This window comes from Biomphalaria glabrata, chromosome 18, assembly GCF_947242115.1.
Source record: "Biomphalaria glabrata chromosome 18, xgBioGlab47.1, whole genome shotgun sequence".
NCBI classification, from domain to species: domain Eukaryota; kingdom Metazoa; phylum Mollusca; class Gastropoda; family Planorbidae; genus Biomphalaria; species Biomphalaria glabrata.
The window spans coordinates 4,126,556-4,148,200 of record NC_074728.1 but is presented as its reverse complement, the minus strand read 5'-3'; the positions used below and the strand labels follow the sequence as shown (position 1 = coordinate 4,148,200).

Sequence of the window (21,645 nt, the reverse complement as noted above, 5' to 3'; positions counted from 1 at the left end):
TATATATATATATATATATATATGTATGTATATACATATATTATATATATATATAATATATATAAGGAAAATGAAATCAGTCTAAAGTACAGAAAAATACATTTCAGAATATATGACTATACCTTTGTGAGTATATAAGTCAAAGGTATAGTAAGTTATCATATATTAATTATTTGTTGTATAACAGGTGAAGACCCAATTATATAAAAGCTTGAAGTCATACTTACAGCTGTAATCCAGAGAGCTGTTCATCGATACAAGAATGTCTGTTAATCATCTTTATATTTTTATTTCTTTTAACACAAGCAAAAGTTACCTGAAAACGAAAAACGCAATCAATCTATTCATATAAGACAATTTAAACCTAGCACTTTGTACACCCCATGAAACAATGGATTACTATTAGCGACGTTCAATAGATGACGGACTTTAGGCCCGAAATTTAAGAGGCGCCACGGATATTGGGGTTTAGTTTACTGATGTTGTTTTTTTTTATGCAGTAGGTATTAGGACTTTGAGGCAACAGTATCAATTATCGATAAAGACTCGACTTTGGCCTATTCTGTATTAAGTTTTGTTTGACTCGTTTAGAGATCTGGACTTAGTTGATTCAACGAGTACTTGCGTTGTATTTTGCTATCAACACTCCCATTAGTTAAATTACGCCCGTTCCACGTGGCCGGTCTTAGGCCACTGCAACCTATACGGCCGCTATAGGCCCCGCACTTTCATAGGCCCCGCACTTTCATTGGCCCAGCGCTTATTCTAGGTGAAAATTATTATATTGCAAAATATAGGAAAATACTCATGGTAGTCTCCCGAATTTATTACAATCTCCTGAAAACTCATAAAATTCTCCAGAAAAATAGACGAGATTGTCATTCTGGGGTGGCATTCATTATGGAGAACGCCAATTAATCAATTCTTGCTACAGAGCGTGATCAGTGTCGGAAATAGCATTTTTATGATATACTTATCTTATCTTATATAATACAGACGTTACTTCAAAAAAGAAGATGATTACGTCCTACGCGTCATGCATTTAGTCATGCATATTAACCAATGACTTAAATTCTGCCAAGTCACTGGTTTTCCTGGCTAGCTCAGGCAACCCATTCCATGCTCTAATAGCACTAGGGAAGAAGGAGTACTGTAAGACTTAACTAAACTTAAGGCTCTTAAAGTAAAGTTAATTTTATCGCAATTTATAATTAGCATAGAGTGAATAAAATGCAAAGACGAATTTATTTTCTAATACAAAATCATAGTTTTTAGTTATTTTTATTATTATAGCTTTTATTATTATAGCTTTTATATAGCGCTACTTTCATGCTTATAGCATGCTCAGAGCGCTTTTGGTCCAATCTCATTTGTGGACCAGTGGGGGGGAGGGGGTATCTTGGAGTTGGTTTTCTGTGCTGCCTTTAGGCGCTCAACAAGCACAACTCTGCCCGAGTCGGGTGTCGAACCTCGAGCCCCCTTCTAGGTAGCCAAGACAAGCCAAGTTCAAGCGTACTTAGCCTCTCGACCACGCTTCCCACCATATTATACTTATTCCTACACAGACTGCCCCCCTCCGCAATCAGTTTCGCATAGGGCATCGCAATCGTTAGCGTCGGCCCTGCTCTTTCAAGACACTCGTACAAGGCACCCGTACAAGACACTCGTACAAGGCACCAGTACAAGACACCCGTACAAAACACTCGTACAAGACACCCGTACAAGACACCCGTACAAGACACCCGTACAAGACACTCGTATAAGACACTCGTACAAGACACTCGTAAAATACACTCGTACAAGACACTCGTACAAGACACTCGTACAAGACACTCGTACAAGACACTCGTACAAGACACTAAAACACGTCCTAAGTAATTGTTTAAAGTCAAGACACATCTCTACCACTGCCAAACCAACGCTTCTTGTCAAGAGAGTAGATGTTGAGTCTCTGTATTCTGCACTTCTCTTGAAGCGGATTTTTATATAGTTCATGTATATTTATATTATATTTATATTATATTTATCTCTAGACAAATACCGACAACGAAACATCTATGTCAAAGTAGGGTGGGAAGCGTGAACTTGGCTTCTCTACCTAGAAGGGGGCTTCAGGTTCGACATCCGACTCGGGCAGAGTTGTGTTTACTGAGTGCCTAAAGGCAGCACGGAAAACCAACTCCTAGATACCCTCTCTCCCCCCCCCCCCCCCACTGGTCCACAACTGAGATTGGACCAAAACGCTCTGAGCATATGCTACAAGCATGAAAGTAGCGCTATAAAAAAAGCTATAATAATAAAAAGTAAAACGGCGAAGTTGAAGATAGTAATTACTCTACTTCCATGAGCCAGATAGACCTACTCACACGTGCTGTGTATCCTCCTGCATTACAGATGTAGACATTGACATAATTGTAGCTTGACAAACCCCACAATAAAAATGTCAACACTATTTGTTTTCCTGTTGAATACATAGGAAATTAGCTTTTAGAAAACAATGTTACTTTAAACACACGAGATTTGTTTACGTGTAGGTTAGGGCTGTGTCCAATATATATTCTTACATATAGTTTGAGATTTATATATACGAAATTAAGACACTTTGAGTGGTTATAATCGTTTCATAACTATCGTGGGCAAGGGCATTTAGTTCGAGTCCAGGCTTGAGCCGAGCTGTACGAAGACCTTTCCCTCAGATGCCCCCTAAACCTACTGTTCGACAAAAGAGATCGGACCTCATCTTGACCCTGACAATGCTATAGCATAAACTAAGCACAATGGCTGGCTGGTCGTGCGGTTTGCGCGCTGGACTGTCGTTCGGATTTATCGACGGTCGAAGGTTTAAACCCTGCCCGCTCCCATCCCCCGTCGTCCTGCGGGAGGTTTGGACTAGGGAGTAAACTATCTTCAACTCTGAAGTAATATCCGAAACATGTCAAACATTTTACAAACAATACAAAGGGATTACACACACACAGATCATAAGAATTTCAGAGCACTGCCATGGGTGTCGTCCATCTGCAGCTTGGGCTAAAACCTACTACTGAAAACTTTAAGTACCCACACAGTTTTTTTTATGTAATGTTAGGGCTAGATGTAGAGTCTTACTGTACCCCAAGTAATGATAGATTGGCTAGCACGAGATGATTTTAGGGCCGGCTTTAAGTATGCGGAGTCCTCGGGGCAGAATTGTTGTTGAGCCCCATACTCTTGTTTAAAAGCTTTCATAAAAATCTACTTATTAATTTAAAAAAAAAATGTATTATATCTTAAAACAACCGCCATGTTATAAAACACAGAGAGTACTTGTAATTTATTTTTTTTTTTAATAAGAAAAATAAATCAAATTTTTAATATGCATATTTTAGTAACCTATAATGTTAAGTTTTAGGGTTTACACAATGTAGCAATTGTGGAGCTACTATCCTATAACATAACAATAGATATAACTTATGATATAAGTAACCAAGATCCAACAATTATAAGAAAAAAATGCGAACGAATTGTTTAAAAAAAAAATAACTACTAAAGTTGTCTACCCGTCGATTTTATTACTTTTTTTTTCTTGTGGAAGACCCTAGGCAATAGCCACGCCTGCCTTCTCTTTAATCCGGCCAAGGGTGATCGGTCCTGGTCAACATGTAGGGCTATACAAGTTGTGTAACATTGGAAGTTAGATAGGTACTTGCTCTAAGAGAGTCCGTAAGAGTTGGTGAATGGAGACAGCTAGTCGGAGATGGTGTCAGGAGATTGAGACAGCTAGTTAGAGTTGGTGACAGGAGATTGAGACAGCTAGTCAGAGTTGGTGCCAGGCGATTGAGACAGCTAGTCAGAGTTGGTCACAGGAAATTGAGACAGTTAGTCACAGTTGGACACAAGAAAAATGAGACAGAGTTGGTGATAAGTGATTGAGACAGTCAAGAGTTCTTACAAAAGAATAGTCTATCACATCGAAGATAGATAGTCCGTGTCGGACATTGTAATTAACTATTTCTGTTTCAGTTGGTCTGATTATCCACATTAGTGTGGCTTGTATATACGCTTAATGGAGAGAGTAATACTGCCCCACTGCTAGAGGTTAAGATTTATCTGTCATCTAAAGACTGAACTAGGGCTTGGAGTCGCTCGCCAGCCACCCAACCCGCTAAACAGCGACCTTCACAACCACCCAGAGCGACCCGTCTCTATAGGTGGTTTGTGACAACTTTACTTTATTGACTGAAATAAAGCAGTAGTTGAGGAGTATCCAGGAGTAGCCCAGAGAATATAAGATAGATCAAGAAAAATATTTTTAAAAAATACTTAAAAAATACTTTAAAAAAAAAAGAAAGCTTATATTCAGTGTAAATAATTCAGTAAGTCTGGATCAGTCATGTAGTTACATGTGTAATAGATTTAGACTAACAATAATAAATCTGTGCAATTGGAACTATTTTTAGCAATTGTTATTGTTTAGCGCTATTTCCGGCTTTTTTTTGCCTTTACATTTTACCTATCCCTTAGTCTATTGGACCGTTGGGCCACCATGCAAGACTCGTCGACGTTTTTCTCCATTCCGGTTCCTCTCTGTCTTTTGCCTTAGTTAGAACCAATTTCAAAGGCAGGCCCGTCCATTCTTTTATGTTGTCCTCCCATCGCTTTCTCTGTCTGCCTCTTCTTCTTTTTTCCTGGTACTGCTCCCTGAGAAAAGGTCTTTGCGAGTCCTCGAAATCTTGTAAACATGGCCACAGGCTTTTAGCTTTCTCAAGGGAGTAAGAATATGGGTGAACGCTTTCGTGATCGCTTTAAAAAAAAATTTAACCAACCGAATTTAAAGTCGAGAGCTCAAAAATTATAAAGTCTTCTCAGGCCATCACACCAACCTCTGGGCCAGTGAAATGCTTATAAAATTAGTAGGTTTTATAGTTATCTCTTGTTAGTTTCAAACTTTAAATGGGCGACCTATTTCTATATACAAAAGTATAAAGGGGACTAATTCAACTCAATTAAGCCACCAAATCATTCAAGTACATTTTTCCCTTGTTCAATATCAAATAAAATAATTAATTAGCAGTAATTGATTAAGTAATTAATTATTTTTTTATTATTGATTCTTGTTTTGTCAGGTAAAAGAAATAATTGTGCACAATTTTAGGTTGATCTGAGAGTAAGTGAGGGAGAAAGAACGTGCACAAACTTTTTACCAGACAGACAGACAGACAGACGGAGTTGATATTAGCTTTAAAAAAAAAAGAAAATCTGGTAGAATAATTTATTTGGCTTTTAAATCCCAGGTTCTCCCACTAGGCTCAGTTATAAGTTCTCGTATTTGATCACTTGGGTCAAGGAAAGCGATATCTATTACAAACGTTCCCGACATAAACAGGGCCGTATCTAGACTCAATAAGATCATAAGCTATTAGAGAGATTGAGGCCATTGTAATCAACATAATGCTTTTTTTTTTCATTAGCGTATTCTTGAAATCTATTTTTTGGGGGCCAACAGGAATGGGGGGGGGGGGCTAAGCTAAGGCTGATGTTGCCTATAGGTAATTCCAGTACTGGACCCTAACTGACCCTAAGCGGACCCAATAGAATAAGAAAAGATATCAGGAAGCTAAAATTAGGAACTATTTAGTTTTCCCCTTGCGGAGCATCACCAGAAAATACCGACCATGTCCTTTAAAGGTGCATAACTCTGCTGAGAGGCCCGAACAAGATACTGGCCCCCAAGGTCCATCTATACTAAGGAATTCAAAATATTTCAATAAATACTAAATGTAGATATTCCTAAACTATTCGATTCATCGCGGATATAGGGCTACTCGTTTAAACCTCTTTTAATCTTAAAAGTAGTTAACTGTACATTTAAACAGTTTTTTTTTTCTGACGAAATGAAGACAGTATTAAACAGATTGGATCTATGTATAAATACAATTTACAATCATCTCATAATTGGTTTTGGTTTTACGTGCTAAATACATAAACATTTATTGAACGTACCTTCTACAATAAGTTTACTCCCAAATCTTTTATAAAGGTTACCCTTGACACGATAAAGTAAGCAGAAATATTTCCCTGAGTCTACCAACTTAAGTTCAGGGATGTATATGGTAATCGTCATCGTATTAGGAGTGTTGACATGTTTATCTCCAACCACGTGACCTGTCAGGTTTACTTGCCAGGATTGATCTATTCCCGAATATATCTGTAAGTATACAAAGTAGAAAGTCGAGATACCCCTTTGGTCTTTCTAGACTTAAAAAATACATGTAATAATAATATATGTAATATAAAGATCCCATTTCAGACCTCGTGGTCTATAAGGCAGATGATGTTTCTGTGGCCTACGGTTAACGAGGGTGTCATGTGGCCAGCGCAACGAACAGCCACCTTTACTTTTCCCCAAGAAATGTCAGGTACCCATTAGAGCTGGGTGGACTCAGAGGTGCCCCAAGATCCTGAAACATAAAATCCCAGTCTTCACCAGGTGTGCATGCAGGACTGTCGTTCAGTGATTTCTACGGTCATGAGTTGACACCCCGCAGGCTGCCATCGCCCGTCGCACTGCTGGTTGTTAGGACTAAAAGGAAGATTATCTTTAACTCTGAAGGGACATCCGAAACGAGGAAAACAAACAATATTTCACACCGTTCTGTATTCTTTATATAGACACAGATTTGACCAAGTTGACTAAGAAGAAAGGGGGGGGGGGGGTATTAGCAGGAAATGGTAACAACGTAATGTGTTTAGCCCTTACAAAGCAGGAAATGGTAACAACGTAATGTGTTTAGCCCTTACAAAGCAGGAAATGGTAACAACGTAATGTGTTTAGCCTTTACAAAGAAGGAATGGTGACAACGTAATGTGTTTAGCCCTTACAAAGCAGGAATGGTAACAACGTAATGTGTTTAGCCCTTACAAAGCCCATCAAATAAGGACCACAGAGATAATTAAAGTAAAACTAAAGTTACCCTTTCAAACCTCTCGATCTATAAGGCGGATGATGTTAAGGTCAGCTGTTTCTTCGGCTAAGGTTTAACAAACAGGTCATCGTGTAATTAGGAGCCGCGGTGGAGATTGGGTCCCGGGTTCGAATCCTAGTGAAGACTGGGATTTTTTTATTTCGGGATCTATGATTTGTGTTTACCAAGTTCTAATGGGTAACTGACATTCGGGGTTGGTAAAAAGTAAATGCTGCTTGCTACATGACACCCTCGCTAACTGTGAGCCGCAGAAACAGATGACCTTTACATCCTCTGCCCCATAGATAGCGAGGTTTGAACTGGAAAATACTTTACTAGGTGATTAAATTATAATACACTATCTGAAGATTGCATGTTATTTGAAAAATCGGATTTTTAGTTTGTCGTATGGTTTAAGTTTTTTTTTTTAGATATCTTGTATATCTGTTACTGCAGGTTTTGGGAATTTGACCATGATCTGGTCAGAGTGTTCACTTCAGGTGCTTAGGGTATAACAGATTTTATGTTGAAATGATTAGTGAGAGGTTTTAGTTTTCTATATGAGGTGTGTGACTATTGGTATAACTTTTTGCGCCCGCCGAACGAGGGCTAACCGATTTAAGTTTTGTTTGGTGTGTCTGTCCGTCCCGTTTAGATCTCAAAAACTAAAAAAATATAGTGATATCATAATATTTTAGATCTTTTAAATTTATGATACAATGTGTAAATTGTTCTTTTCTTAAAGGAAAAACAAAATAACTATTCAAGCATTTAAAAAAAAAGACACTATTTTTGTTTAACTTTTCTTTATTAATAGTAAAAAAAAATCATTGAAAAGTTCCAACTAAAACACATACACACCATATTTTTAACACATTTGTGCAAACAGTTTCTTTTTCTAAAAATGTTTTTATTTAATAACTTTTAATATTATTTTAAATATTTTCTGTCATTCTTGCTTCTTATATTTTGTTCAAATTATTTACTTTTGTTTTGAAATAGAAGGAATTTATTTTTGTATGCATATACATCGAATCTAATTACAAACAACAACTAATAAGCAATGTATGACACCAATGTTCTGCACCGTAAACCACAATCCATACATTCCCCTTTCATGCCAAGGAAAATGATCTTATCTTATCTTATATGATACAGACGTTACTGATGTAAAGATAATCTGTTGCTGTAGCACACGGTTAACGAGGGTGTCATGTGGCCAGCACAAAGACCAACCGCCTTTACTTTCCCATACTAATGTCAGGTATCCATTAGAGCTGGGTGGGACTTGGGAGCGATGAATAAGGTCCCAGCTTTCCCCTGAAATCCAACCCAGGACCCTCCGGTTCGGATCCAAGCGCTTTACCACTTAGCCATCCCTCCTTCTACTAAGACATTTAACCCTGAAGCTTTGAATGAGAGATTAGCCCTTTACAGCAGCGGTTCTCAATCTTTTAAGCTCGGCGACCCTTTTTACAATCTGCCGCGAACCACCCCCCCCGCGCACACACACACAGCAATAGAGGAATAGACAAAAACAAACTTTTTCGATGGTCTTTGGCAAATCGTCAATCGACACCCCAAGGGGGTCGCGATCCACAGGTTGATAACCCCTGCTTTACAGAACAATTAAATCAATTAAATTAATAAGATTTGATAACATCAGTTAGGCCATGTTCACATGGATCTATATTTTTTTAGCAATCAGTTCAATTACATATGAATATTAGAAATGGAATAGTAATAAACCTCCGCATCCTCAGGTATTATGTCGTTTGTTTTTGTGTTGGGTGTTACGCTACAGACAAGACTTTTGTATTGACCGAGATAATGTTGTAACTTGTTGATAGTTTGTAGTTCATAGTTTCTGATATTCTTTCTGAAAATATGAAAACCTGCCGTAGGGGGGGCCACTTCGAGGGCTGATTTTGAGTTTGTGTTTCCACGAAAACTGTTATGTTAACCTTCTTATGATAATATATTGTGGACTTTGTATTCTATATACATATTTTTTTTGTGTACTTGGTAGTTGGTAAAAGTAGGACTACAAGTAGGTGCTATTTCTTTGAGAGTTTGAGTTTTTTGAGTTTAGGCACATCGGCACAAGTTAGGCCACGTCGTGCCCTTCTTTGAGAGTGTTAGCGTAATGTAATTAAACAAAAATTCCTCAACCTGTAGGCAGGTATTTAAACTGGGGTCTGTAAGCTAACTCGGCAACTTTTAATCCGTAAGCCTTCTCACCACGTACACCAGAAAGCCATTAGAAGAGGCGGTTTACCACAGTAGATTACAAAAAGACTTAGCACTATTTTATAGGTGACTTACTTTTGAATAGCCGTTTCGATTGTAAAACACAATCAGGCTCTCATACTCAAATTTTGCTATTTCAAGGCTCTCTACGTCTGTCGGGTCAACCATACTTTGGAAAAGTTTTACTGAGCACGTCATTGTGGCTGGGTCACCTTCCATTAGAGTTAATGTAGAGTGTGGAGTTAGAAAGAGTTCATTGGCCATACCAAACTCTTAAAAGGTGAAAAAAATAAAGAACCACTTTCATTTGCGATTTTGATCAGATAATAATAATAATAATAACCTTTATTGTCCGTATGGAAATTTGTCTTACCATTTGTGCATTACACCAAACAAAAAACATTATAACTATAATCTTCTTATCTTATATAATACAGATGTTACTTCAAAAAAAGAAGATGATTACGTCCTACGCGTCATGCATTTAGTCATGCATATTAACAAATGACTTAAATTCTGCCAAGTCACTGGTTTTCCTGGCTACCTCAGGCAATCCATTCCATGCTCTAATAGCACTTGGGAAGAAGGAGTATTTGTAAAAATTTGTCCTAGCATATGGGACGAGGAATGTGCCTTTATCTTTGTGTCTTTCAGAGTATTTTATTAAATTTTGTTTTTGTATTTGAAGATTATGGTTCAGTGTTTTATGTATGATTGTTACTTTACTTTTGAGCCTTCTGTCCTGAAGGCTTTCTAAATTTAGTGATTTTACTAAAGGTGTTACTCTAGTCAAATATGAATATTCGTTTGTTATGAATCTCACTGCTCTATTTTGTGTCTGTTCCAGTTTCTTAATGTTTTCTTGAGTTGAAGGGTCCCAAACGGAGGATGCATATTCTATTATTGGCCTAACCAATGTTAAATAACATTTTAGTTTTATGTTCTTATTTGATTTATAGAAATTTCTTTCAATAAATCCTAATGCTTTGTTTGATTTTTTTGTAGTTTCATCAATATGTGGATTCCATGACAGTTTTTCATTTATTATAACATAATATATATTATAACATAATATTATAATTTATTATAAGAAACCAAAGTGTACATTCACACCGGATGCACCCATAATTTACATGTGACAAAGTTTGTATCAGATTGTTTATATTTAATGATTTGATTGCCAGGGGAACAAAAGAGTGTTTGTGTTTGTTTGTCTTTGCCATCGGTGTTTCGTATCTCTTTTGTGATGGTAAAATCACAAAATCCTGACACAAAGGGTGATTCTTTATTTTGAGGATCTTGTTAGCTTTTTTTATAGATGTTTGTCTCAACCAACTGCCCAAATGGGTTTTGTTTTTTGCAGGTCTAAAGGTATCTATGACGACGGTAACGCCTTTACTTTCCCCAACTTAGCTCAAAAGAGTTGAGTTGAATCAAGGGCTTCCTATAAATTATCCATGAGATTCGAACCATGACCAAGCCAGCGTAGTCTTCTCTATTGAAGGAGAGCATATATGCTGTGCATGTTGGCCGGTGTCAAAGCTTCCTGGTTGGTGACGCGATCCCCCCAAGAGATACTCATTATGCGTCGCAGGCAGGGTAGGTAGAAACTAACTATAAATAACAGACGTCACCTCAAAAAATAAACTAATTACATCCATGCCTATATTTGTTTCAAGCTAGTCATGTATGCTAATAATTGAATTAAAATCAGCTAAGGCTTTGGTTTTCCTGTTTGATTTCGTTTTTCCATAAGCTAGAACAAATTTGTACTAGTGCTCTTTCTTCCTTAATGACTTCAGAGAATGGAATGGGTTGCCTGAATCAGCCAAGAAAACCAACGACTTAGCAAATTTGAAGTCATTGATTAACATGCATGACTAGATTGAACGTAATCTTCTTATCTAGAAGTAACATCTGTCATAGATCTATATAAGATAAGAATAATAAGATTCAGGTAACAGATTCAATGCTCCAATGACTCTATATAAGAAGATCCTTGCCATTACAATAATAGTTTTTGGTATGGAACTTACCAGAAAGAATGAAACTCAAGAGCAAGAACTTGTTTATACACTGTAACTCAAAATGTGTATATTTCGTATGTGTTTGTATTAAAAGAAACATGTTGTAGATCTGGAACAACATCGAGCAATGTCTTGAAAAGAAATATAACACGGGAAAATGAACAGGCGATAAATTCTTAAATCGAGCGAATTGGTGCGAATTTGTTTACACTGGCTCGTTAGAGACCTACGTTGGCCTCCAAATTAATCGATACATACATAGACTATTATGAGGTGCCTCATAAAAAGGCTAAAAATTCTAATCAGGCGCCATTTCGCCCTCATTGGAATAGAGATGTCCACTAATTGAGACCGTTGGGACACCACACAAGATCTGCTGACCATCATTCTCCATGGTCATCTGTTTCTTTGGCTAACGACTGAAGAGGAGGGCGTCATGTGACCAGCACAAAGACCACCCGCTTTTACTTTCCCCAACTAAAGTCAGGTACCCATTAGAGTTGATGGACGCAGGGCGCCCTAAAAATCCCGAAATTCAAAATTCCAGTCTGTACCTAGATTCAAACCCAGGACCCCAGGTTTGAAAGCCAAGCGCTTAATCACTCAGCCACCGCCACCCCAATCATCTCTGTCTTTGTTGTGGATAGAGTATCTTTCAATGGTATGCCCGTCCATTCATTATACTGTCTTTCCAACGCTTTCTGTGTCTGCCTGTTCTTTTTTTTTTTCTGGTACTGTTTCCTGAAGGAAGGTCTTTACAAGACCTCAGGAACTTGTGATATGGCCATAGAGTTTTAGTTCTTGCCGTCCAATCGCTGTACTAACCCTGTCTGTAATCTCTTCGTTTGTGATGCGGTCTTTATATGTGATACCTAGGATCCTTCTGTAGCATCTCAATTCCATTGCTAGGATCTCCTCTCTCTAGCTCTTCAATCAGCGTCCAAGATTCGCAAGTACATAAGAAGGTGACATTCTTTATGTTCGAAATGAGTATGCTTTAATTGGGAATGCTTAATTGTGTATGCCCAAGTATGTGTGGGTGATTACGTGTGTATGACTAAGTGTGTACGGCTCAGATGTCTAAAGAAGTACCGTATGTATTTGTGTGTAAGAATAAGTTTGTTATGCCTAAAAGTGTTTATAAATACATAGCTGTGACTGCAAGACAACTATGTATTACCAGGTATATGTGTTTAACTAAATGTTTGTATGCCAGTCTCTACCTGTACGCATTTGAGATTGTATGCCTACGTGTGTTAATGTTTTAGAGTATGTTTAAGCCAATCTTAGGTTTGCAGATGATATAGACCTAATTGAAAAAGGTACAAATCTTACTTCAAAACTGGAAACTGCAGCTAAATCAGTTGGCATGCAGATTAAAGAAAAAAACACCACGCAATGCTTCATACAATGGAATGGCTAAACTTTAAAAAAACGTTGACCTATTAAACTACCCAGGATGCAACATAACAAGAGATGGAGGATCACTAAAAGAGATAAATACTTGAAAATATGGAAAAAATAATTATTAGCTTCTGTTCTTCCCTATTGGTCACTGTACTCAAATACGTTTGTGAAAGTTGGACATTGAACGCTGAGGCTCAAAAAAAAAATCAAAGCCTTTGAGAGTAAATGCTACAGAAAAATGCTGGATATCATATACCGGTATAGATATGAAGAAAAACTGAACTGGCTCGGTTATATAGTTAGACATAACACACTATACACTGTTACACTGTAATCACAGTAAGTTTAGCGTTTTGTTTTACAGATTTCAGATGTCTCTTCACATGTAATCTTAAGACTCAAAGATAGTGTCATTATTATTATTATTATGTTAGAAACGAACGAGTAGTCATTCTCTGGCGCTGCCAGGGTCGAGTTTCTCTAAAGAGAAAACAAAATTTATCGTAGTCCCTTTAACAGTTTCCACTGAAGAATTTTCTGGTCATGTGATGTTCTTATTATTGTTTCGACACCTGGCACTTTTATACGCAGAGGTCAACGGTCACGTATTGAGGTTTTTGTTTTTATTTCATTTTTGCATGAATGTTTAGCCAGCCACAAAAGAGAGACAAAAACACAAATATTTGTATACATAAAAACCAGTTTTACTCTCAATAAATATAAAGACATTGAAGCTTATAAAATACATTTCCAGTATCACATGCTATTTTACACTAAAAGTCAGCTATTCTATGATACTTTCTGTCTTTGATGAAACTGTAGTCACGGATTGCGTCACATTTCCTGTGGACAAACAAATGAAAGAGAAAAGTGATCATTTGTTTATGGGGTATTTTCTCACCAAAAGTGAATAAGTTATCTCAGTGTATACATTTCTTTTTAAGACACTTGTAGGATGCTGATTGGTGGACCACAGGAAGTGATGAATTGAGACATCCTTCACATTAAAAAAGAAAAGTTAAATATAAACTAGGGAAAGCTAAATGTAAATGTATTGCTTTTCGTCGGTAAGTCAAGAAACCTACCTGATTTCACTGTAACATCCACAGAATATCTCTGTACAATTGTTTCATGTGATTTTGCATTTTCTGGAGCAATAAAGAATAACATTTATAGAAAGGAATATTATGAAACCTAACGTATAACGTGGGCGGTAGCAGAGTGATTAATCGCTTGGTTTCCGAACCTGGGGTCCTGGGTTTAAATCTATGTGAAGACTCGGATTTTTTTTATTTCGGGTATTGTTAGGGCGCCCCTGAGTCCACCCAACTCAAGTTGGTACTTGTCTTTAGTTGGGGAAAGTAAAGGCGGTTGGTCGTTGTGCTGGCCACTTGAGGCCATTAACCATTGGCCAAAGAAACAGATGCCGTTAACATCACCCGCCACACAGACTGCATGAGCTGAAAGAGAAATTTTACTTTACTATAACTTATAGCAAGTCTATTTAAAATAGTATGTTGGTTATCAAAGTTAGGTTTCTGTTGCCTATAGTTAACGAGGGAGTCATGCTAGTCTCTCGTTGGACGACCTTTTCTTCTTGCTTCCTCCACGGTACCGTTGGGTGGACTCAGAAGCACCCAAAGATGCCGAAATCAAAAAGACTTGAACCCGGGACCCTCGGCTCAGAAGCAAAGTGCTTCACCGCTCAGCCACCGAGTCTCCTATGTTGGTTATTTTTAGTATTATATATAAATACAGATTTGATACACACGTGAAATTTGTTGTCTTCAAAAAGTAATGACTTAGAGCTTCGATTTCAAATGTTTCCTTAAACTGTTTAAACAGCCCTCGTGGGTAATGAAATTATGCACATTGGACGAAAGAATAATCTGACGTCGTCTTGGCATTCTTTCTTGTATCGGGTCATTATCTCAAAACTCCGTTGGAAAGAGAAAGAGAGGAAAACCCCAGAAATGGATGACGCCGAGATTTAGATGCACATGGGCAAGACATGTGGACATTTTGAGAGACTCGCCCAGAAACAAGACGCTTCTAGGATGCTGATTGGTTGACCACAAAAGTGGTCCTTCACATTAAGGAGATGGTTAGATATAAACTAGGGAAAGCTAAATTTAAATTTATTGCTTTTCGTCGGTAAGTCAAGAAACCTACCTGATTTCACTGAAACATCCATAGATTGTCTCCGTACAATTGTTTCATCTGATGTTACATTTTCTGGAGCAATAATAGAATAATATTTATAGAAAGGAATTGACCTAAAAATATGCAAATACTTTCTCTGTTATTAAATAACAGTGATTTTGATTATATATTGCAGACTTTGCCTTTCTAAATATAATCACCATAGATATCACGATATTTTAATAAATACACAGAGATGGATTGTGAAAGTACTCGACTGGATACATTTATTTCTTTGTACGTAATTGTTATATTTTATGGTTGCATTCATGTACTTATCGACCAGCTAAGATACATGAATTAATATTATTAGTCGATAAAAGTTAATAATATGACCTACAGTACCAGGGCTGTATTGGGAGATAAAATTGGCATCTATGTCAATCATTTGAGGTTTTTAGTCCCCGGAATTCAAGAAAAGCAAATAATCGCTAGATTAACTCTTTCTTTCCATAATTTTTTACCACATTCTGGTGGAATCAACGTTTGTATCGTCAGTTAGTAGAGAAAGAGTCAATCACGAGTCTCCCTCTTGCTTTGTATATAATAGCGGTGTCTATTTGAGAAATTGCATGAATTATCATCCTCGGTTTGCCATTATATAATCCACCGAAGATGCCACAGAAACCCGGATAGGAATCCATTGACGCTGGACATCTCATTTATGAAAGGTCATAGTAGATCCCTCAAAGTCCGAATAAGCGTCCCAGGCTATTATTGTGCAACGTCCTAACAGTACTAGATTTAAAACATAAACAACACCCAAAGATCGCGGGCGAAATTCACATTCATTACTCACTGCACGGGAGGCGCGGTTACTGAGCGGTAAAGTGTTTGGCATTCGAACCCGGGGGTACCGGATTCGAATGCTGGTAAAAACTGAAATTTTGAATTTTTTGATCTTTGGGCGCCTCTGAGTCCACCCACCTCTAATAGGTACCTAACACTAGTTGGGGAAAAGTAAAAGCGGTTGACCTTTATGCTGTCCATATGACACCCTCGTTAACCTTTGAGCCACAGAAACAAATGACCTTAACATCATCTGCCCTAGAGATCGTAAGGTCTGAAAGTGGAACATATCTATTTTATTCACTGCCCCACATATTAAAATGACAACTGACTATTGTATAATTATCTCATTAGAGTTCATACTAGAATTATAAGGATTGTATCTATTTATTTTCTCAGGTTTCTACAACAAAACAATTTAATAACAGATCGTCCTTCTAAGAAAAATAATATCAATGTAGTGGCCGGACTATTCTTGAACATTTATCGGCTAGTTTATCGTTGGACGACCTTTTCTTTGTGTTCTCTCCCCTGTATCTTGAATGATGACTTAAGGACAGGGATTCATGTTTTACAATATAGCCAAACCAGTCAGCTTTTGTCTCTTAACGGTTTTAAATAAAATTTAAAAAAAAAGCTAATACGAATTGTAATGTATCAATTCGTTTGGATCAGTCTTTTAATTAGATTTGTTATAAATCTAGACCAGCAACAAAAAAATCTGTGCCATTAATAATAGTTTTCCCGATTGTTTTTGTTTAGCGTTAGTTAATGTTTTAGCTTTCTCAATACGCAATGATCCTAGCACTTGTCTGGACCGTTCGGGTAAAAAAGGGGGAAGAGAGGAAGAAAGGAAGGGTGGACTTGTTTTTTTTACCGTAATTAGTTTTTAAAAGCATTAACAAAAAAGGATGGGGGGGGGTGGTAACGATCTGAATTCGAACTCGTGGCTCACGACTCCTCGGGCTGACGCGCTACCGACTCTGCTAGTGAGGTATATATGACGAGTGATGTTTCTACAGTTAAATATTGTTTTGTTTTTTTCAATTTAGTCTAGCGACTGATTCAGGTTATACAACCACTTCAGTCCAAATTACAATTCTTTTCCGATGTTCGATAGACCAAACTAAATTATAAATTACCATTAGTTAATCAATTCATTGGTTACTCTTTTTATGGATGTTTGTGTTGTCAGGTAAAAGAAATAATTGCGCAAAATTTCAGCGTGATCCGAGAAAGGTTGTCAGAGAAATAACATGTACAAACTTTTTACCAGACAGTGAATTTGTACAGAAAATGATCAGTATTGAATGTAATAAGTATTAATTCATTCAGAAACGTCGCATACCTTGCTTTTGTACTGGTGTTTCCTGCTCCACTTTATCACCTCTTTCTTTACGTATTAAGTGGGTTTTTTTAAGGTCTACAGCACTTAAGCAGACCACAGTTAGCAGAACCAGGGAGACCATGAAGTAGTACCAGAAGTTCTCCAAACCAAAGCCTGAATGGTAATGGTAGGGGATGTACGACCAATTCGAAATGACCGCAGTCGTGGTGGCGTTGGTCATCTCCTGGTAGTCTCCGCACCAGTCTATACATCCTTCGAAGCAGTACGGACCCCCCGTGCCGTCATGGCACGTACGGCAGTAGCCTTCGTAGGTGCAAATCATGTCTGGGCATGAGATGCTGCAGATGTCTGAGCAATCAGGGCCGTATGTTGGAGGGGCACACTCTGTTGAATTTCAATTTTTTTGTAAAATTTCAAACAAGAGTAGAGAAAATAATAATAACAATAAACGTGGCTCCAGAATTCAGCGTATAAAGACATTAATACAGAATGACGCAATAATAAAATGTATAAACAACTTCAAAGCAATAAAATGGCCTGACTGATAATAATGAAGAGAAACGTTTTATTTGACGACTTCATGTTTTCTAGCGTTCTACAAAGCTTATATCCTCTTTTACTCTGTGTATCTTTTTGTCTGGCCAAAAGCTTGTACACGTTATTTCTCCGACACCCAATCTCGGATCAAGCTGAAATTTTGCGCAATTAATTCTTTCACCTCACAACACAAGAATCCATTTTAAAAAATAACTCATTTGATAATTATTTATTTGTAATTAATTATTTTGTTTAGTATCTCGAACAAGGGAAAGAAATTGTACTGGACTGAATTGGTGGTTTAAGCTTAATTAGTCCCCTTTATGCATCGTCGTCTGAGTCTTAGTGAACAGAACATGAAAACTAGGACAAGACTGTAGAAACAGTAGAGAACCATACAATGTTCCATGTTCATACGCTCTACACTGGCAGAGTGGTTAACGTGTTGGCTTGAGAAGCCTGAGAAAGCTTGAGCCATGAGTTCAAATTCACGTCGTTTCCCCCCCCCTTTTTTTATTTTTATAACTGCTTTTCTAATGTTAGACTAGACCAGGGGTTCTCAACCTGTGGATCGCGACCCCCTTAGGGGTCGATGGAAGATTTTCCAGGGGTCGCCTAAGACCATCGAAAATATGGATTGTTATTGTCTTTTCTTCTATTGATGTATATGTGTGTTTGGGGGAGGGGGGGGTCGCGGCGGAGTGGGAGAATGTAAAAAGGGGTCGCCGAGCTAAAAAGGTTGAGAACAGCTGGACTAGATCTATCACAATCCTCATTACATGACTGATCCAAACTAATGAATACAAGTACGCTTAATATAATTATATTTAAACTATTTAAAATGTTTTTCTTGTTAGTGTAGCCGGTGTAAACCAGTGGCGTAGCTAGGGTATTTGATGCCCCGTGCGGCCCGCACCACCCGCACATGGCTAGCTACGCCACTGGTGTAAACAATGAGGTTAGGAGAAGGTCGTGCTTTTAAAAAGTATTTTGAAAAAAAGATGTTTTTTTCCGTCCCATTATAAAACTAACGAGTCTTATTCGTTTGTGGTAGAAAAAAAAAGGGGAATTTAAAACAAAGAAGCAGAGTACAAGAAGTTCAATCTATACCTTTAGGCAGGGGAGGACTGGCTAATATTAATAATAATAATAATAATCTTCTTTATTATCCGTAAGGAATTTTTTAAGGAAATTTGTCTTACAATTTGTGCATTACACCAAACAAAATATTATAACTATAAAAAACCAAAGTGTACACTCACACCAGACTCACTCATAATTGACATGTGAAAGGTTTATTACAGATTTTGTTTGTATGTAATGATTTGATTGCCAGGGGAATTAAAGAGTGTTTGTGTCTGTTTGTCTTTGCTATCGGTGTCTTGTATCTCTTTGTGATGGTAAAATCACAAAATCCTGACCCAAAGGGTGATTTTTTATTTCTAGAATGTCTGTCTCAAACAGCTGCCTAAATGGAGTTTGTGTTTTTGCCAATGACTTTACCAGCAGCATTTAGGATTCTATAGAGTTTATATTTTTTTTAATGCTCAGATTGCCATACCAGGCAGTGATATTAAAATTTAAAATATTGCCGATGTGAGCGTGATAAAAACATAGCCAAGGCCTTTTCGCTAACATTAAACGAGGACAGTTTTCTCAGGAATTATTGTAACATGTCTGCATCTGTTTGAATTAAAGATCTTTAGATCGAGACCAATTGTTACGTTCGAATAACAATTAAAGCATCGAGGGCACAAACGTAAACAACACTACCACGTGACAATGTAGGCAATAAGAGGAACAACCCATCTCGAGGAAGGGCCAGCTTACCTCCGTAGGTTTCCACCTCGCAAATCGACAGAACGCCCTGTGAAAGAACGGCCTCTATGCTAAACACAGCGAATCGATTCCGTATTATGACAGACACCATTTTGCCTGCTCTGCCAGTCCACTTGTTAATAGTGTTACCTTTGTCGTCATAGAATTTTAAAATAAACGTTTCCTCCGGGGAGGTATCTGTAATACAAAACAAACAAACATAGAACGAATGGGGTGAAAAAAACTCACTGTTGTTGACAGTTGTCTACAATTAAATCTCTGTAGGCGTATTCTATTTTAACTTTTAGAACTTCAAAAAATTTTGAATAGCTTCTTTGTGAGCAATACTAAATGTAACTTTTATCATAATAGAGACAGATGCAAGTAGCTATGAGATAAAATACGTTTCCCAGACTTTAATAATACTATTTCTCACAAAATCTAACTCGCTACAAATACACACAATTTCGGTCTCATGCTCCGGAGTCACCTCTCATACCTAAGACAAATTAGGGAGGGCCACCTATCTTGCGTCATTCACAACCATTCGCTAACATCTTCTCACCGTCACTGCGTCTGTCTGGTAAAAAAGTTTGAAAACGTTAATTCTCTCAAAAGCCAATCTCGGATCTATTTGAAACTTTGAACAATTAGTTGATTAAATTTTGGCAATTGATTATTTTGTTTGGTATCGAACAAGGGAGAGAAATTGCACTTGGCTGATGTTGCGTGGCGGTATAAACTGAATTATTCCCCTTTATATTTTGTTGCTAAAAAAGTTTGAAATTCTCAATAGATACCTATGGAACATTCTATTTTCATAAGCACTTCGCTTGCACATTGGTTAGTGTGTTGGCTTGAGCCGTCGAGTTCTAATTCAAATAGTACATCTTCTTAAAAACTAAAATACATTTCAAAAACTATTACGTTACTATTTACCGAGATACTTTCCTGATTTATACAAGTACTCTTAATAGAAGAATTTTTTTAAAAATTATATATATATATATTTAAGTATTGTTTTTACATGTTTTGGATGTTCCTTAACAGTTGAAAATAATCTACATCCGAACCCAAATCTCCCGCAAGACATTGACAGCGGGCAAGACATAGACAGCGGGCAGGACATTGACAGCGGGCAGGACATTGACAGCGGGCAGGAAATTGACAGCGGGCAGGACATTGACAGTGGGCAGGACATTGACAGCGGGCAAGACATTGACAGCGGGCAGGACATTGACAGCGGACAGGGCATTGACAGCGGACAGGGCATTGACAGCGGGCAGGGCATTGACAGCGTGCAGGACATTGACAGCGGGCAGGACATTGACAGCGGGCAGGACATTGACAGCGGGCTGGACATTGACAGCGGGCAGGACATTGACAGCGGGCAGGGTATGAAACCGGTACCATTGAGACCAACGAACGGTAGTGCATCGCGTTAACCGCAGGACAAGGCAGCCATCCTGCCGATACAAAATAACGAAATATAAATGTAACAATGGAACAAAAAGGAACAAAGAAAAACAAAGAAAGAAATGTAGACAAATGTCCATACCACCAAAGTTGATCAAAATCTCATCGATTCTCATGGCATTCAAAAATGACATTTTCCAAACTGGATTTGAGTCGTTGACAGCTGAGGTGGAACAGGATAGTGACTCACCATCTACTGAAAGTGATCCACGGCTGACTCGTCCAAAAGTGTCATTATAATAGCTGGACATTGTTACTTGACTGCCCGGTGCTACATTTCGCCCTATCAAAACAAAGTTTAGTTCTTAGCAAAATCTTATTAATTAATTATTAGAATAGATGTTGTCAAACTGAATTTCCATTTGATTGGGAAATTATCTTATTTTATTTCAATGTTCTCTGCAGCTACAGAAACATTATCACGTTTCGCTTTTTCTTCTGTTTTGAGTCCTATGCGAGGCCCCCATCAATCGGAGGCAGTAGTCGGCTGCCTAGTTTGCCTTTGCCTAGAATCCAAACTTTGATACGGACCAATTGTTTAAGTAATAGGGGGCAAGTGCATTAAAAAATCTCGCGGAGTCTAAAAGCACTTGTGTAGCCTTCCCAGGACTGAACAAGCTATTATAGTATGTTAGTATATCAACAGCGAAACAGGGCATCTTTCAGGCATATCATCTTCTTATCTAGCACGGTCCAGGCTCAACTTTGACTCACGATGTCTCTCCTTCCCCCACTGTAAGGTAAAAGAAAAAACGGTGTCTAATTATATTTTTGATTGGCTGATCATCATCTGGACAGGTCTGGGAATCCACAAGGTCATGACATGCATGCTCACATTTGCGTTTGA

The 21,645-nt window shown here is 37.8% G+C and overlaps 2 protein-coding genes across 2 annotated transcripts in view; both read right to left on the bottom strand.

Annotated features, from left to right (window-relative positions):
* LOC129924009 (uncharacterized) overlaps positions 1 to 11,334 on the bottom strand; it is an 18,266-nt gene extending 6,932 nt beyond the window's left edge. The window contains exons 1-5 of the mRNA XM_056017598.1: positions 11,231 to 11,334; positions 9,270 to 9,466; positions 5,983 to 6,187; positions 2,367 to 2,461; positions 228 to 316 (exon numbers count right to left, since the gene is read on the bottom strand). Coding sequence (XP_055873573.1) covers positions 228 to 316; positions 2,367 to 2,461; positions 5,983 to 6,187; positions 9,270 to 9,466; positions 11,231 to 11,321 — 677 coding nt within the window. The 5' untranslated portion in view covers positions 11,322 to 11,334. The remainder of the gene's footprint in view (positions 1 to 227; positions 317 to 2,366; positions 2,462 to 5,982; positions 6,188 to 9,269; positions 9,467 to 11,230) is intronic.
* A 1,992-nt stretch (positions 11,335 to 13,326) lies between these two features.
* The window catches only part of LOC106056041 (uncharacterized), a 33,103-nt gene continuing 24,784 nt past the window's right edge, over positions 13,327 to 21,645 (bottom strand). The window contains exons 13-18 of the mRNA XM_056016716.1: positions 20,881 to 21,081; positions 19,335 to 19,520; positions 16,968 to 17,351; positions 14,801 to 14,863; positions 13,714 to 13,776; positions 13,327 to 13,471 (exon numbers count right to left, since the gene is read on the bottom strand). Coding sequence (XP_055872691.1) covers positions 13,413 to 13,471; positions 13,714 to 13,776; positions 14,801 to 14,863; positions 16,968 to 17,351; positions 19,335 to 19,520; positions 20,881 to 21,081 — 956 coding nt within the window. The 3' untranslated portion in view covers positions 13,327 to 13,412. The remainder of the gene's footprint in view (positions 13,472 to 13,713; positions 13,777 to 14,800; positions 14,864 to 16,967; positions 17,352 to 19,334; positions 19,521 to 20,880; positions 21,082 to 21,645) is intronic.